General features: G+C 36.9%; 1 protein-coding gene across 1 annotated transcript; it reads left to right on the top strand.

Annotated features, from left to right (window-relative positions):
• Positions 1 to 11,739: 11,739 nt before the first annotated feature.
• Positions 11,740 to 15,850, top strand: glulb (glutamate-ammonia ligase (glutamine synthase) b). The gene is made up of 7 exons (XM_033965068.2): positions 11,740 to 11,848; positions 12,403 to 12,585; positions 12,978 to 13,139; positions 13,855 to 14,001; positions 14,085 to 14,212; positions 14,623 to 14,822; positions 15,132 to 15,850. The coding sequence occupies exons 2-7, from the start codon at positions 12,420 to 12,422 to the stop codon at positions 15,445 to 15,447; spliced, it is 1,119 nt and encodes a 372-aa protein (XP_033820959.1). The 5' UTR covers positions 11,740 to 11,848; positions 12,403 to 12,419; the 3' UTR covers positions 15,448 to 15,850.
• The last annotated feature ends 3,111 nt before the right edge of the window (positions 15,851 to 18,961 follow it).

The raw sequence follows: 18,961 nt of genomic DNA, 5'->3' as shown, positions 1-18,961 counted from the left end.
AAAAAAACTGGAGGAGGGCAACCGCGGCACAGATGTCTCTACATGCAATGTGACAAGACTTCCTCTGTTCTTAACTTCTGTTTGAGCGGCTCCCGGGGCAGAGAGGCAGATGCGGAGAAGTGGAGGAGAAGGGAGGAGGAGGAGAGGAGGAGGGAGATGTCTCAAGGCAAATACATGATGCTTTAAAAAGTAAAATCAACTTGATATGGCTTGATCTGATGTGCTGCTATTGTCTTCCCTCTCTCCACACTGAGTTATCTAAGGGACGTCACGACATAACGTTATCATATTCTAGAGTTACAATTATTTACATCTTTAAGATTTGTAAGTTAAAGTTAGCTAGGTCAAATAAATAAATAAAAATGGTTTACTTTTTGGAGTTTATATATATTTTAGTTGACTTAAGAGTTTCAAGATTTTTTTTTCTTATTGTACCTACCTACCTCGATTAGCCAAAATGTTAACATCCCCAGTGTTATTTACTTGTAAGTAGGATGTCCCTAAATATTTTATACATGATTGTTTCTTTGCTATGCATTGTGTATAAAATAATTAATATAGCAAAGAATTATTTGGGCTGAAGCCGTACATCAGATATGTGTTATAAGTGTTATTAGATTGAATTAAAAAGACATTCGACGCCAATCCTGTGCAATTTATCTTTTTACTTATCAGAAGTAGACAGCATTTTGACATTCCTAGATCCTGTCATCATCAGCCAATCACAAACAGCTATACTGCCTGAACCAAACATGTCACAAATAATTCATATAAATGCACTCTTTTCTTTTCTTCTTTCCAATTTTCTGAATCCTTTCTCCTTCCTATATAATTTTAGAAAACCAGAACAGACATGGCAGTCCTTCAACCGAAAGGCATCTCCAGCATCATCATCACACTCACTTTAGATTCTTATTTTACAGTTTCATGTCATAATTTCAGATGGAGGGCATGAGCCTGTATAACTCCATGGGAGAGTCACTGCTTTTGAATGCAATATCCAAACTTATGATCCACAAATGTTCAGCCTTATCATTATTTGTTAAGAATTAGCTCCACGAAATTCTGATATTAATCTTGATTTAAAGTCCTTTCACCTGACAGCAATCATGTCTTTGTGGTTGTATAACTTATAACTACTTTTTGAAGTTATTGTGAAAAAAAAAACATTGTTTACTCATATTGACAGAGAAGACGTTGAAGACGTCAGTTTTTGTTTCATGTGGATAGGCCCAGTAATTACAGAGATATTAACCATAAACCAGGCCGACAAATCTGTACCATAGAATTCTTACCCTACAGCACAATTTTAAACTATAGGTAACCTCGACTCTATTAGGCAATACGTGGCTTGCCAAAGGAACAGTAAGTTTGTTCAAGCTCTAACCACCAGCCTTGAAACAAGCTCTACATATATAAACATATATGTAGAGTATATTAAGCAACTGTTCTAAATATTACCATTACTACCTCATTAGTATTACTTGTTATTACTGCTATATGTCTACAAATTTTTTTGATGTTGAGATTTTTCTTTTGACTTCTTGATTGAGAATAAAAAGTCAAAAGGTTTCAAATTGAAAATGAATGGTGTGAATAGTGTACTCAATTATATTCCATCAAATATACACATACTCTGTAGCCTGTACGTGTACACATCTGTAAATATATATTTGATGTAACATTTCTTCTGTTCAAATCCATCTCCTCTGGGGTGCTATAGGCTCTTGCACTGACACACTGCTCTCTGTAGTTCTCATGTATTTTAATTGCCAGAGAAAGTAGCTTGTAGTCATACAATATTTGAGTCTTACCCTTCAGCTCTATGCTTCTCTTGTATCCCCTCTTCTCTCTTTCTTCTCTCTCTCTCTCCTCTCACTCTCTCTTTTTCCTGGGGCCCTCAGAAACCAAGGGTCCCTTTGCAGTGGTCCCAGATGTGTACCCACTGTCACCCAAGATCAGCATCATGTGAAGGGTGTGAAGACTTTTATGTGCTTTAATGGAGACATAACACAAATCATTATATATCACTATAGAGTGACATAGTGATAGTGTTGTATAGTTGTGTGCGAGTGGTTGTCATAGAAACTGGAGCTTGGCAGTTCCTTGAGCAAGACACTTCTGCTTCCCAAATAGGTTTTCCATGTGACATTTCATTAATTTTTATTTATACAGATAGAGCCCAATGAGAGTACTCAGACTCTCTTTTTCATGAGCGTTCTGTTAAAATACATTACAATACAAACAAATACAAACAAAACAAATAACTACATAAGTCAACAGGTGCAGGTGTGATTATAGATCTTTTTCACCAGATTAAAGTGCACTAATTGCACCAATGTATCCAGTTTTGCATGTCCTTGAAATGTATTCCATGTTTGGGAAGTAAAATAACCAGATCTAGTGCAGCCAGTTTTTAGACTTACACAATCATGAGATCTTAGACTTAGACTTTATTGTCCCCGGGGGGAGATACCTTCCACATACACAGAGCACGTTTGACATATACACAGATAAACACCGAACATCACAGTCACATAAACACTTTACAAAACAGACATAATGCCTCAGCGGGGCATGTTGTTCAAGAAGGCAATGGCCTGCTGAGATCAGGCTTCTACCAAACCGTGCCCTCCTGCACCTGATCGCCCTATACCTCTTGAATTAAATGTTTCTGTATCAAACTTCAACAAACAAGTGAGATATTCAAGCAGTCAATCAAGTACTTCCTTATAAATCTATTTTATACAGTGTTGTTCTCTTCTGACAGATAGCGATGGCCAACCTACGTTTGCCTAGAGTGTACAGTGATGGGTTTTAAATTCATCACCTGTTATGAGACAAAGGGTTGAGTGAAAGAGTGTACCTAAAGGTTTCAAAGTAGAGTCTGGAGTCTGCATGTGTCTAGAGATTATGTCTCCATGATGAACGGTTGCTTGAAAATGTTATTTTCTGTAATTATATGGGATACAAAATGTGTTTCTATAATAAAAAAAAAATCATTTTCATTTTAAACTGTTACATAATTCTGAGATGTATTTTAAAGGATAAGTTTTCGTCAAGCCATAACCCAAGATATTTTTAGGTGGTGATTCTTTCAATCAATATACCCTTTAGTGTTTAAGATTTGTAGCTTGTGCATCAATTAAATAAATAAATAAATAAATAAATAAATAAATAAATAAATAAATAAATAAATAAATAAATAAATAAATAAATAAATAAATAAATAAATAAATAAATAAATAAATAAATAAATAAAATATTTAGTTTTATTTGCATTCAGTGATAATTTAAGATCACAATGTTCTAGAAGGCCTAGTTTAAAACTGAGCAGGAGGATAAGTCAGAATTCTATGGGAGAAGCTTTATTTATCAAATTATAGGTTTGTTGACCTGGTTTATGAATCTCTATAAATACTGTGTCTATCCACATGAAATGAAAATGAAAAACTGTTAAGTTCAACATTTTCTCTGTCAATATAAAAAACAAAAGTTTATATATTCTTACTTACATCTGACAGTGGTGTTCGTAAATTTTGTCAGTAGTTTTTTCCATGTTTTTGAAAACTATGTTACACTGATATGACGTCAGGACAATACAAACCCTAACCAAAAATACTGTAATTAAATATCCCCATCTCCTATGTAACAATGGCACAGCAGTAAACAGGACTGGACTCTTTCAGACCTGCCTCTCTCTTCTCTTTCTTCCTTTTTCATTTGAGCTCCTCTATAAACGAATTCGGCGTATCTCCCTGCACCGTTCCTTCTCTGCAGTCTTGCTTTAATTGCCTTTCCTCTGCGCTAACAAAGGACTCATTTAGCCCTGGTACAATGCCGTTCTCAGCTGGCCTGTCCCACTTCTTACCGCAAGAAACTTTTAATTCAAAGTGCTGTGTAGATTAATTTTCTGATATGTTTTAACATTGTTCTGCATACTAATTGACACCGTTTTTTATTGTGCAAAGCTAGTCTATTCTCAAAGCTGTAATTAAAAGCGTTGGTGAGGCTTTTATGGCGGAGGAATTAGCCAATTAGCATTTTGAGTTTGAGGTGAATTGACCATCGCAGCTCTGCAGTTCGCTTTTATGTGTTCAATTTAATGGTTTTTATCCCTCAGTACAAATATTTAGTATGCAAAATCCAGGGAGAAGGACGCGGTTGGAATTAGTGAACGATTTATCTGTCCTCGAAATGAAAGAGGAGCAGCGATGGGAGTTTTTAGTTGCCTTGCTTGTTTGGCTAATGATGGCTAATGATGGCCTATGCACATAACCAGAATGTAAATAGTGTTAATATTGTTTTAGAGCCAGTATTTAGGCAAGGCCGCTCAGTAAGAAAGTCATGAACAATACTGAGGCCTTGACTTGCACAAAGCTGCTTTCAAGTAATGTATTCATTCTTTTTTCCCTACTCAATCTATTCACTTAGGAAGCTGTCTGATGATTATACCATACTGCAGCAATAGTCTAACTAGAATGTGGAACTTGTGGTATATTTTCCTTTGTACATCACATTTCTATGGATTATTAACTGCTAACACATAACATATTTAGATCATCATGTTTCCTTTAATTGTTTTGAAAATGCTATATTCAACATGTTTAATAAGTTTCAGTTCAGTTTTTGACGCTTTGAGTCTCCCTTACCTTGGCTCCACGTGCTAAGTCACTCCTCCTTCAGAGTGCAATCACAACACAATTAGCGTCTATCCCACTTATGAACCTACTGCACATCACATCAGGTTTGTCAAGTCGTAGTGGAATATTTTGTTTTTATTATGCATTTTTATTATGTTTGATTATTCAAACATGCATGGGTGACATATAAAACCTTTTCATGCATCTTCATGTTTTTGATGTTATAATATGGAAGATGATTGATATATTGATATGATTTTTCATAATACTCTCTCTTTAAACATAAAATAGACAAAAGACTTTTGACTTTGAGTGCAAAACACTGGAAGTAGCACTGGTAAAATATTTATACTTTTTAATTTGTATTTCGTGTGACATCAATGCTCTAGTGTTTAAGAATGTAAAAAACAGAAATAACAAACTTGTTGTATTGGTTCATAGTCTACGTGGGCACTTTTGTGTCAATCTTTTGCATTTGGCATTATGAAAGGCTCAATAGTTATATTCTGCATTAAACTTATTTTCCCTGTGAGATATAGTATATAGAGAAGATGATGATGCTTTAAAGACTCTTGCAGCCAGCTCAAACCACACTTGTTCAGTCTCTGTACAACTATCTTAAGTACCAACTGTGGCTTGGGCACTTGTGGAAAAAACACTGGGTCAGTGAAACAGATATGGAGCAGGGGTTGTGAATGTGACCAGAACGGCACTCTGTCTTATCAAATGGAAAATGGGGAAATCAGATAGTAATCAATATTAAAACTAGTATCGAAACTAGACACTCCTCTGATCACGCATCGATACTAAAAAAAGTCACAGAAATAAATCTTTCCTGAATAGCTTTAGAATGATCTTAAGCTGTATCAGAAGAATAACCACATAGACTACGCCCATGGACCACTGTCGAACACACCTGGACCACTGAGGGATTACGCAGATATAAAAAAAAGTATTATGATTTAATGCTGAAAATGTCACTGTATTGTCTAAATAAATTATTATTAGTATAAATAAAATTATTATCACTGGGGTATCGGAGTTGGTATTAAGTCTGTTCCTAAGTATAAAAATTCAAGTTTGAATTTTTTATAATGTGACAACATTGTCTAAATATACCTTTACTTCTCATGTGGATTAATTTGTGTCCCTGCTGATAACTGTGTGGAAAGTTCTTGTTTGGGCACTGTTGTAAAGGGGGCCCGTGTCTGAAGAAAGGAGTAACTTTGTTCTGTGCAACTGGATGATTCCTGTGATGTGCCCTAGAAAAATAAAACAAAATCTTGCGTACCAAAGATACATGTATTTTTTATTCTTTATTTAGGCTATACAGGCAAGGTCCAATGAGAGTGCAGGACATAAGCATCCTTCTTTTTCACAGAAAACAACAACAATATGTTATAAATGCATTCCATTTGCAGTTACTAAAAGAAGCAATAACAATTTGGCTTAAAAATGCATATAATTTGATACTATAAAGAGGGACTTTAAAGAGAGGGGCATTTGCAAAATAAACTTTTTAAAGCTTTCTACAGTGTTATAATATTGTCCCCTTTATATGTCACCAGTACATGTTTGTGTAATGTTACAATCTCTTCCTGTTTGAACCCTGCTTATGGTTGGCAGTACGATTCTGCCCAATGTTCAGCCCACAAGCCTGTCATCCAAGTTCAAATATGACAATTTTCCATAAATATACAAAAGCATGATACAAAACAACATCACAAACCAGATGCAATGTGCTGTAGTTTCATTAGCGGAATGCAGATTGGTTGTGCTGTGATAGCACTCTGAAGGGGGAGTGACTTAGTGCAGGGAGCAACTCCCCACTTAGTCTTTAATAAAGTGTTGATGGCAAACAAACAGCAGTTTGAAGCATTTATGTTTAGGGTTCCCAAAGAGAAAGTCAAACCCTTTTCCCCGCTGTGGTTTCTCTTGTGGGAGGGCAAATAAAGTTACCACTTTTTCACATTTGAACAAACATTGTAATGGGAAAAACAAACGATGAAAAAAAGAACATGTTGGCTGTTATTTTAATAGGTCCATGCCCGCGGCCAGCAGCCAGACCACCGAGCACGTCCAGGAGGAGTGGCCTGAGTCCTTTACGTCATCACGCTGGAGGTGACGCTGTTCCCCCTTCACTCAGAGCGGACCACTTCAACTCACTATCAAAGTTATATTTGGGAAAAGACTAGAACACAGTAGCTCGCAAATATAAGAATAGTTCCTAATAACAAAGACCATTTGAATGGGTACAAATATGCCGTTAAATATATTAAAATATAGAAGTAAAGGTCTGCAAGAGGGAGGATAAGGAAATCATGCAAAGATGAAAATGGACAATTCTGCTGAAATTCACTCAAGTAGCTTATACCAGGGATGAAATACAAACCTCGAGTATGGTTTGGTATTAGCTAAATAAAATAAAAAGTTCAAAAAAGTCGACTTGACATAATATCGTTCCTTCAGTTGAATTACGGAACAATTGTGCCACCTTGTGTTTGACATGTGAATAACATGCAAGGGTAAAGTAGTCCTCTTTACTCACGTTTATTGTGACTGTGTCGTGTAATTGCGCACTAAATATCTGTCTCGCAACCACCTTGTCACTTGTTCTTAAAAGCTGAATTGTTTAAAGATCATTAATAATATCCAACCATGAAACAAAATGAGCCATAATCTAAAACAGCCATCTGTTGTCAAACTCTTGCGTACATATGGTGACAAATTACCCGAGACACACTCAATTAGTGCACAATAAAATAAGCGCTGATGCCTACACTACAGGACAGGATCTCATGCATTAAAAATAATAGTGCTTAAATTGACATATAGGCTACTGTATGCTGTTTAGCTCTGGCCACATACTTCTGAATCTTATCACAGATGTCTTTTCCAGGATCATACTCTCATTAGTGTCAAGTTGCCCTTAACTTGAACGTTTTGTTCTATTTCTAATTAGCATAGTAACCATATAGCAATAAAAAAATAACCTATTACTAAGGCAAGCAATCTCAGATAGGCCTAAATAAGCCGCCCTCTGGTGGTCATTGAAAATATTCTAACTTTGACTGTTTTTGTTGACTGAATTAAGTTTCTCAATATTGGCATTGTACTTTTATTTTTGTAATAAGCAATACAACAAGCAAACACCACACTAGATGGAGCTTCTTCTCATAGCCTTTACCCATAAAGATCTGCTCAGTTTCCCTGCAGTGGTTCGTGGTGGTTTTCAGATTCTACAATGTGATGATGTTGTACTGCCAAATGGAAGGCAAGAGCTTGTTTTCCCTATTGATTACATTGTACTTTGTGTTGAAATATCCAAAACATAAATTCACAAATGTTGAACCTGATCATTTCTAGTACAAATGGGCATTTTAACAATATTAATTTTAGCTGCACTCATCTGTGTCAAATACACTGCCTGGCCAAAAGAAAAGTCACCACCTGGATTTAACTAAGCAAATAGGTATGAGCCTCCTGCAGTTGGTCAGGTCTAGGTTCAGCAACAGTCTGTGCTCAAAGAATGAGGTCAGCTGACAACCTGAACATACTGAATTATCAGGTTATTCCATCAATGGATTTTTTCTTCCCTGATGGCACGGACATATTCCAAGATGACAATGGCAAATTGTGAAAGAGAGGTTCAGGGAGCATGAGACATAATTTTCACACATGGATTGGCCACCACAGAGTCCAGACCTTAACCCCATTGAGAATCTTTGGGATGTGCTGGAGAAGGCTTTGAGCAGCAGTCAGACTCTACCATCATCAATGCAACATCTTGGTGAAAGATTGATAGAAATAAATCTTGTGACAATGCAGAAGCTTATCAAAACAATGGCACAGCGAAACCAACCAAACCAACTATTAGTATAAGTGTGTGACCTTTTTTTTAGCCAGGCAGTGTATTATTGACCTATAATGTTGTGATGTCATCTGGAACCCAGCAAAGAGCAAGAGGAGGCATTTGAACTCAGACTGGCTAAGACTGACTGTGTTCACTCTTTTGCGAGTTCACACTTGCCCTAGTTTGAGCCCAGTTTAGTCCTGATGTAGACTTGCTTTGGTTCTGTTCTAGTCTTAAATTAGTCCAGGTCTAGTCCACGTTTATTTTCAGTTTTGGTCACAGGTTAGTCCCAGTTGTGATATGGTGAATGTACAAGGGTGAATGCACCCATTAGTGGAGAAGTTATGGGCACAGAATAGCAGCCAGAACTCTGCCAGTCTGTCCCAGGCCTGTTGTGGCTACAGGAGCAGTATACCACCATTTCTGTATCACTGAGATGTAAATGAATCAATTCTTGCAAAAGACTTTTGAGAAACATGTAAAGTCTGTTATAGCATACATCATTATCATTAAAGTTTTCCATGTTTGACATAGATTTTGACATAGTCCTACTAAAACAGGCTATTTCACCACACACAAAATTATCAGGGTTATTGACCTGGCTAACATTATCAAAATTTCATTGTTTGCCTTGAATAATTTATATAATGATGTAATCTATTTTCAGTGGTGAGGTACAGCTTGTGCCAGAGTAGGCTATGTAAAATTATGCAATGTCACCGCCGGTTTAGGATCAATGGAGTTTTTGAGCTTGAATGTAAACATGACAGGCCCACACTTGTACCACGGAAAAGCACAGAAACTAAAAGGAGAACACTTCCTGGAAAAATATGGCCTATTTACATGGCACTGTCTACACATACTAAAAGCATGTGCAATCTTAATTTAATTCATGAATTGATTAAAGTGAAGAAAGTCAAAAATAGTGAATAGGTGAAATATAGTTTACTCAAGCAGAAGTAAAAATTGGTCCATACAAATAGCCTATGGAAAAATTAGGACTGTTGCCATAGTGATTAACAATTTTAAACTAAATATTACATCTTTTGAATGGAATAAGGTCATCATAATGTTGCAAAATAGAAGCTGAAATCAGTGTTTCCCATTAATACAGGAGATTATATCTGTGTAATCCCTTGGCCATCCAGGTTCCATAGTGGTCCATGGATGTAGACTTGTTCTGATACAGCTCAAGATCATTCTAAAGCTATTCAGGGTTCATTTCTGTCCCGTGAATGTGTCTTTTTTTAGTATCTATATCTGCTCAAATGAGTATCTAGTTTCTATACCAGTTTTAGTATGGATTAATATCTAATTTTCAGTACTTTGGCAACCCTAACTACAACAACATCAACAACATGTTAGATACCTTTAACTTACAAACATATACCGGTACTAATCCTTTGCCTACTTCAACTTCCATTTGCCAGTCAGTTCCAATACACATTTCACATTTCTGTGTTTAATTTTCTATACTGTGCTTTCCCACTTGTAATTTAATTGCAATTCATTAGATGTTTTGTGGGCATTTTACAGTAGTTTAACAGTCTCTTTCAGGTGTCTTTCAGGTATGATGGGTGAGGGGTGAGAACAATCAGGAGTCATCAGACAGCCATTCACACTTCATCCATAGCTGCAAGCAACAGAGATAATCACTTAAACCATGCATATGTTTGCATGGAGGGGAGACTAGCTACAGAAAGGCATTGGTATTTTTCCACAGTTAACAAGACATAGCCTATTTTATCAACAGCATAATTTTTTAATGTATACACGTTTTGAAATCATTTTTCTGAATAAAACAGCCAATATTACATTTATTTTAAATGGAAATCTATATATTGGTAGGCAACTCAGTAGGCAACATTTTTTAGACCTTTACACATGGCCTGCTTATAAATATTCTTATTTTATTATTAAGCCTCTTGTTACTAAGATTTAGTTTTGAGCTTAAGTTTATAGGCACAAAGTCTAGGCAGATACTTATGAAATTATCTGATTTTTGTGAAATACATATTTTTAGGGCTATTGCTGACTAATCTAAACACATTTTTTAAACTTTACTAATAGGTCTATATGCTATATTTTTTTGCTGAATACTGTTAGCCAAAACTTTATTCAAGTATTCAGTGTAATGTTACTTCAAAATAATAAAATAGTAATAAAATAGTGGCCCAAGAAATTATTCAAATAAGAGTAAAAAAAATATTTGGGAAAACTTCTACTTAAGTAGAAGTCACTTAAAGAGTAACTGTTGGGATGGTAATGTAATTTGAAGAAGAAAATATAAAATGATGTATAATATATATATATATATATATATATATATATATATATATATATATATATATATATATATATATATATATATTTTTTTTTTTTTTTTTTTTTTTTTTTTTTTCAAAAGACAAAAATGAGAAAAACTAAATCATATCTGAAAGAGCAGAGCAAGAAACACAAATGTTCAAATCATTTCATACTGTCAACATAAATCTTTTGTCACTTGTAGACTTAGTCACAGTGGGAAGAGTAAAAAAAAACAAAACCTTTGCTCCTCAATGAAGAGTACTTGAGAAAGAATTACTTAAATAAAAATATTACTCAAATAGGAGTAAAGTATGCTGCTAAGTACAATTTATTTTAAAAAGTTACTCAAGTAAATGAAACTGAGAAAATATTTCTGAGTACTTCCCACCTCTGCATTTGTGAGGGAATTTGCAGTATTGCTAATAGATTAAAAACCAAAAAGCTAAACTTTTGTGATCAATAAGTGACTTTATAGCCAACTAATGCATTCCCCCAGTTGTATGACTGCATGGGATTAATTGGTTTTTAATACAGGGCATTGATGAGCTTTCTAGAATAAACTAAAGTGGCTTTTATTTTTTATTTTTTTCCCCCCATTTAATATTGTCCAATGTACAAGTCACCAGGTGGCGCAGCGTGTTTACATCCTTATTCCTCGCGTGATGAAACCTGCCCAAACCGGGCCCATGCAGCTCCTTAAACTGCACCTTGTTTTTAGATGATTTAACAAAACTAATGGATATAACAGGTTTTATCGAATGTTTACAAATTACCTAATGAGATAAAACTACCAAACGGACTACTTTTTGACCCATACATTCATATAATAGCCCCTCTTCTTTCGGCACTCTCTGGCCATGCACTGGTCACGTTTCCTCTGAGCCAATCAGAGACGCTCAAAGATGCTCGTGAGCTGTGGGCTGCTATAAATCCCGCGTGGGTGCGAGGGCAAGCAGGAATGAACAACAAAAGAGCGCTTCTGTTCCTACAAACCTTTAACAGTTGCTCTTATAACTGCTTTATATTCGTCTTCACTTAACATACGGTAAGGTTTTTAACATACCTACTTGTGGTTTGAAGAAAGTTATCGTTTTTACTCTGGATTGGGTTTATTATTTGCTTGGTGTTTTGGTTTACTTTGCTTCCCTTATACAATGCTGCTCATCTGTTGTCACGCAAAATGTATTGTCTATTACTTACTGCGATTTTATTACTCTACATTTGTACATGTATTTTAACAAGTTGTCATAGCCTACATAAATTGTGCAAAGATTTGTTTTAAGTCCATATCTTTTATACATTAATATTGTAGGCCAGATTATTTAAACATCCTAAAATACTTAAAATTAAAACAGCAATGCATTTGGATTTTTATAAAGAACAGACACCTTTTGACCTAAGCCTTTGACACACTCGTTAACTTTTATATTAATAGTAGCATTTTCCTCTTTTTATTTAGCTAATTTTTGTACAAGTAATTTCATGCCTTCTGAAAACTGAAAAGACCCTGTTATATAATGAATACTTACGCAATAGGTTTGCATTGCCTATATATTTAAAATTTATGTGCCTCACACCATCTTGTCATGTTTCCTCCAGGAATTTAAGGACTCAAGATGGCTACCTCTTTGAGCTCCAAACTGAACAAAGCTGTGAAGCAGCAGTACATGGACCTACCTCAGGGGGAGAAGGTCCAAGCCATGTACATCTGGATCGACGGGTCTGGAGAGGGTCTGCGTTGCAAGACCAAAACTCTGGACTCTGAACCCAAGACGATAGAGGGTAAGGATTCATAGTATTTTCATTAAAACCCTAATATGGAGTGTATGAGTAACTGCTTTATATTATCTTCTATTCATAGTTTTTTTTGTTTGCATCAGATTGTAGATGTGCTACTTTTTCTACAAATGCCTTGCATAATAATTTACTTAAAATCCTATTTCAAATTTCCCAGCTGAAAGTTCTAAACAATGTAACAGTTATCGGTGAATAAAAGACAAGCAGTGTTGAGGAATGTGTATGTAATGAGTCCCTTACTTTTCACTATACTACAGCAACAATACAATGCATTAGGCCCTGGAACTTGCAATTGCATTTGTCTGCATCATGGACTATCCCAGTGTAAACATTTCAGACATTGCAGTCTCAATATTGATTTTATTTTATTTTTTCAGACCTGCCCGAGTGGAACTTTGATGGGTCCAGTACGTATCAGTCCGAGGGGTCCAACAGTGACATGTACCTCATCCCAGCGGCCATGTTTAGAGACCCATTCAGGAAGGACCCCAACAAACTCGTGCTGTGCGAGGTGCTCAAGTACAACCGGAAACCTGCAGGTGAGAAGAGGCTTGCAATGGGACCACATGATTGCACTGTAAAGAAGCATCACACTCATAGATATCATAATGTAGTATTTGACTGAAAACATGGGCTGTTGGTTTATTGATACATGGTACTTTGAACAACAATCTTGTGCATTCTTTGTAAACAAAATCAACATTGTAAAACCTGTATATCTTGGACAAACTGCTTCACCCATCACTATATGTTTGTGTGGTGTGATGTAATGCTCCAAAGAGGAAATTGATGAGAATTGATTTGTTGATAGTACCATCTAAAGACCTTGTGACTTGCTGTGAAAGAACTGCAATCTAGTTTAAACCAGTTCTACAGGAAGACCTTTGTTGCAATATTGTTGCAAATAACTGACTATATAATTTTACTGATTATCTTGGAGTTGTACAGTTTTATCAGTTGAATTTACTCAAAGTGAATTTCTATACCAAGTAATACACATACAATGGTTGACCAGAACTGTAATTTCATTTCCATGGATAATTAAAAGTGGAGGCATTCATTAAATTGGCCTTAAGGCTATAGGCTATTGGATTTCATAATTTGGTTAAATATGGCAATGCATTTACATTTCTACTTTCAAATAGGCCTATTCAATGAAGGGGAAACTACATACTTTAACACAATATATTAATTTATAAAATGCAGCAATTTGCCACCAACAATATAATTTATATCTTTGTGGTTTTTGTATAGAGACCAACCTGCGACACATGTGTAAAAAGATCATGAGCATGGTGGACACTCAGCATCCCTGGTTTGGGATGGAGCAGGAGTACACTCTTTTAGGTGTGGATGGTCACCCTTTTGGCTGGCCCTCCAATGGTTTCCCTGGCCCACAAGGTTTGTATTGGATTTCCTGTAACTCATGTTTTGTCTTTGCAAAACTGTTCCACTGACTAGTGTGCTTGTGTTTTTGTGGTTAGGTCCTTATTATTGTGGAGTGGGAGCAGACAAGGCGTATGGCAGGGACGTTGTAGAAGCACATTACAGGGCTTGTTTATACGCTGGTGTACAGATTTGTGGAACCAACGCAGAAGTCATGCCCGCTCAGGTAAATGTACATTTTTATTTTTTATTGTTGAAATGGCAAAAACAGTTAAACTTGAATAAGTTACAAAGTCAAGGTACCCATACATTTAAAAGCCCAACTGTTCACAATGAAGCTAAAATTTTTGTTTTCAATCCAATTGGCCAAAATATACCATAATTTCACTATTTTAGCGATGGCGTTGTTGATGAAATGCTAATTTGGATTGACAATATTTCATACTAAAACAAAATTCTTACTGGGATTAGATTTAAAGAAATGAATAAACAGGACAATGTAAAACTTGATGTAAGCTATAATTATTCAAATTTTGTGTGCGGTAAAGAAAAGATTAGCGCTTTGTAGGTTTGTAGACTACTTTCCTTAGACCAAAATGTATGCAATAATTTACTTTTTACTTTGTGGCTTTTCAGTGGGAGTTCCAAGTAGGTCCATGTGAAGGCATCAATATGGGGGACCACTTGTGGATAGCCCGGTTCATCTTGCACAGAGTTTGTGAAGACTTCGGTGTGGTGGCTTCCTTTGACCCCAAACCTATCACTGGAAACTGGAACGGTGCAGGCTGCCACACAAATTTCAGCACAAAAGAGATGAGAGAAGATGGCGGGCTCAAGTGAGTACTCCAAAGGCTTATCAAGTGGGATATAATTGCATTAAGTGTGCCCTATGACCCCCTTTGGACACTCTTTAGCTACAAAGCATTTTCATCCACCATTTTATACATAGACCAAGTAGTTTATTTATCTGATTCTGTTCAGTGTGGTTGGCTCCTTTCAATAGCTATCAAAGAACCTACTTTTTTGGGTGGCAAAATGTATTCAGGAGTTTCTTTTGTGATAGAACCTACCTGAACAACTGGGATTATATGGATTTTGTCTTATTATTTAAAACCAAATCTTGACCATTCTTTCCCTCTCTGCAGAATCATCGAGGACTCCATTGAACGCCTCTCCAGGAGACACATGTACCATATTCGAGCCTACGACCCCAAAGGAGGCCTGGACAATGCTCGCCGCCTCACAGGACACCACGAAACCTCCAACATCGATGAGTTTTCCGCTGGCGTAGCTAATCGGGGAGCTAGCATACGAATCCCACGTGCCGTAGGCCAGGACAAGAAGGGCTACTTTGAAGACCGCCGCCCCTCCGCTAACTGCGACCCCTACATTGTAACTGAAGCTCTTGTACGCACATGTTTACTCTTGGAAGAAGGAGAGGAGCCTACAGAGCACAAGTGAAGAGGCTTAAAATGCCTTCGAAAGTACTGTATATTTGCCATGTCTTTTTCAAGACTTTGATTATGACTTTTGTACTTGATGATTCGGCATGTTGTGGGCCATGTACTCTTATATGCAAAAATACTTTACCTCTTCCTCAACACTGCCTTTGATATTTCATTATTGTAGATCTATAGATGGTATTATTGATTGTGCTGTTAATGTGTACTAATGAGCTTGACTGTCACCAAAGAATCACTTGGCATCTGAATGTTTTCTGTTTTGATCTTGGATGTTGTCACTCCAAAACTAATTACTTTTGTACTTTTTTTTTTGTTTGTTTTTTTTATTTTAATGGTGCATGACTTTCCTGAGATTTAATGTCACTTGAAGAATATGGTTTAATAAACAATTAACATTTTTACTACTGGGTGCTCTCATCACTATCTCTCTATCCTGATAGGTTAACTAAATGAAGGATTACTGGCAGTGGTGGAAAAAGTACTGCAAATTTCTACTTACGTGAAAGAGCAGTTAACATGACATAAAATGTTCTAAATTACAAGTACTGCATCCAAAATTAAACATGGAAAAACACTAAGAGTACTAGTTACTTGAAGCTGAATTTAATCATTTCAAACCATAATCTGCATATTCTTTGAGCTCTGGCCAATCAGTAGGTGATGTGATGCTATTATGTAAGTTTGAGGGTTTAGAAAGGAGCAGATAATTGTGGATTGGGATGATTGGGACTTGTGCTGTGTTCACTTCTCATGATTTTAAATTGTAAAAAATTATAGTTACATAGAATATACTATATATAATACAAGTGCAGGTTTAAAAATCTACTCAGAAGTACAATTGCCCAAAAAATCTACTCAATTACATTAATATGAGTATTTGTAATTCATTACTTTCCACCCCTGATTATGTTCTGGTGAGATTTAAAAGACTGGTACAGATATCTGTTTTAAATTACCTAAAAAAAATGTACCTGTGTCCTCAGATCCAAGATAAAGCTGTTCAAGCTTTTAGTGATGACAACTGTTATGCTTATACTTATTTACAATAACACTGGACATGATGGCGAAGTTGTTCATAATTTTCTGTTTTGGTTCCCAGGACTATTATCCAATCAGATAGCAGAATGAGTCTGTCATTTGGGTTGCCAGTTCCATGATGAAGTCCAGTTGGTTTAAACCTAAAAATAACACTCTGTTCTAAATCCTCACCATCTAAAACTCAGTACCTGGCTAATCATTAATCAAGTGAATTCTAGAGTCTCCGAGCTTTCATGAATTAGAAAAACTTGTATGTGTCCTGTATGTAGGTTACGGCACTGGCAACCAATTGTGATTGGAGTGCCTTTTTGAAACTAAGAACCAGGGGTGTAGCATCAAATTTTGGGCCTTGGGTACAAATTGTCATGGTACAACATGTTGTTTAATGAAAAATACTCATTGCAGACTGTGTCAGGTGCCCCAGGGCTCCCTGCACTGGGCCCTGGGTAAACAGCACCCTTTACCCAGGGCCGGCCCAGCCTATATGTGGACTAAGCAGCTGCTTAGGGCCCCAAGGCCACCAGACAGCCCCCAAGAGAAAATAATATAATATGTAAAGTTTGGAAACAGGACCTGTGTGTTTACAGCAGACTAAACATCCTCCTCAAACTATAACGTTTTTTTTTTGTTTTTTTTTTCATCTATAGGAGCAAAATATCTGCTGCCTGCACATGTTTTATGCTATGTATGACTCCTATTACTTAGTTCTTACTCTAAAGGACGTGACCTGCCAGGATAAAACAGTGAAGCGGGACATTTATATAATAAACAAAGGATATATATCCCAGATGAACACAGCACGGTCAGTCAGATTATTACATTGTCTGCTTTTAATTTGGTTGATTTGATTGTCTGCAGTTTCTTTCATAGCTTCAGGAAGGTTCCTGTGATGTTTAGGCTCCTGCGATGTTTAGGCTCCTGTGATGTTTAGGCTCCTGTGATGTTTAGGTTCCGGTGATACTTAGACTCACATAGGTTTCAGCTTCTGCAGGTTTCGGCATCCACAGATTTAGGCTCCTGCAGGTTTAGGGTCTCATAGGTTTAGGCTGCTGCAAGCTGCTTCTGTTTCACATGATAAAACACTGTCACATTTCCTGGACTGAATGGCCCGTGAACAAGTTGTGACTTGTGAATGCCAATGCATTGTACAGGCTTATTAATATGTGCACAAATTGTCCATGTATACAAATTTACTTGCATTATTCAGCAGGAGACACGAGGATGTCTCTTGATGGAAAACTGTGTCCAGCAGAGCTGCAAAGGTCAAGGCAAGGAGCTGGAGATGTGGGGAGGTCCCAGGACGGAAAACTGTCAAGGCAAGGAGCGCAATTGCACAATCATAAGGTCTGTGAGGAGGGAGAGGCCATGCCCGAGTCTTACTAAAACATCCACCAGCTCATGATACACACTAGGTACAGAGGAGAGGTCAGGTTTGTCAGGTTTGGCCTGATGAAGTTTATGGTGAGAGTTGGCTTTCCTGCTGGTGACAGCAATTGGCATGAAAAAAAAAAAAACTCCATTCAGAAACTTTTCCACTGGTCCAGTCGAAGATGAGATTGTGTTTTACTAGCCAGGGATGGCCCAGAATAAGTGGGACAGAGATGACAAAAAAAAACTACTTCTGTTCACGATAATTGCCAGACAAAACTATAGATGTCAGTGACATGTGGTACCTTGGCGAATGGTCTCTCATTCAGAGCTAAGGCCTTTCTAGTGATTCCAAACTTAACCTAAACTGCTCAGCCATCTACTGGTCTAAAAACTCTTCCTCAGCACCAGAGTCAATCTTGAATGGGTGGTGTCAGTGTTTTGTAGCACAGAGTGGCATCAATCTGATGTCTACTGTTGTCTTGTGATGTCTTTTTATCTGAGACAGAGTTTTGGCCCATCAGAACTCCCAAACCAACTAATGAACTCGACCTTTTTGGGCAAACTGGACAGATAAATAAATGACCTTTCTTCCCACTGTACTCAAGCACAGGCACTCACTGCCTGGTGGCGTCGCTGACACTCCTCTGGAGTAAGATGTGCTTGGCCCAATTGCATTGGTTCCTCTTCAGGGGGTGGTGTAGAAGGTGACAGAAAGAGATGTGGGTTGGATTGCAGTGGAAGAAATGGTAGAGCATTGGAGAGAAAGAGGCGTTCCTCTCTTTTGCCAATTTTGCAGACTGTTGTCAATATGATTTGCGAGGGAAATCAGAGATTTAAGGTCAGCAGGGTCATCCTGAGAAATTAATTCATCCTTTAATTTATCACTTAGCCCTTGACAAAAACAGCTTTAAGTGCATTGTTGGTCCAATCAACATCCGCAGCCTGTGTCCAAAATTCAATAGTCTGCAATGGATCGTGCACCCTGAGAGACTTTACAGACGGAGAGTGGTGTCAGCTTGGTAGTCTGGATGGTCAAAACATGTTTAAGTTATCCCACAAACTCATGATAAGTCACTTGATCAAAAGAGATTTTAGAAAATTTT

The sequence above is a fragment of the Periophthalmus magnuspinnatus genome, chromosome 4 (assembly GCF_009829125.3).
Source record: "Periophthalmus magnuspinnatus isolate fPerMag1 chromosome 4, fPerMag1.2.pri, whole genome shotgun sequence".
NCBI lineage: Eukaryota > Metazoa > Chordata > Actinopteri > Gobiiformes > Gobiidae > Periophthalmus > Periophthalmus magnuspinnatus.
The sequence above is the reverse complement of the archived record's forward strand: the minus strand, read 5'-3'. Positions and strand labels throughout refer to the sequence as shown.

Bases quoted from the DNA above. Each gene is read 5' to 3' on its own strand.
- glulb (XM_033965068.2), top strand. From the start codon at position 12,420: ATGGCTACCTCTTTGAGCTCCAAACTGAACAAAGCTGTGAAGCAGCAG. The intron at 12,586-12,977 runs GTAAGGATTCAT...TTATTTTTTCAG, and splicing joins TGAACCCAAGACGATAGAGG to ACCTGCCCGAGTGGAACTTT. The intron at 14,002-14,084 runs GTTTGTATTGGA...TTTTGTGGTTAG, and splicing joins TGGTTTCCCTGGCCCACAAG to GTCCTTATTATTGTGGAGTG.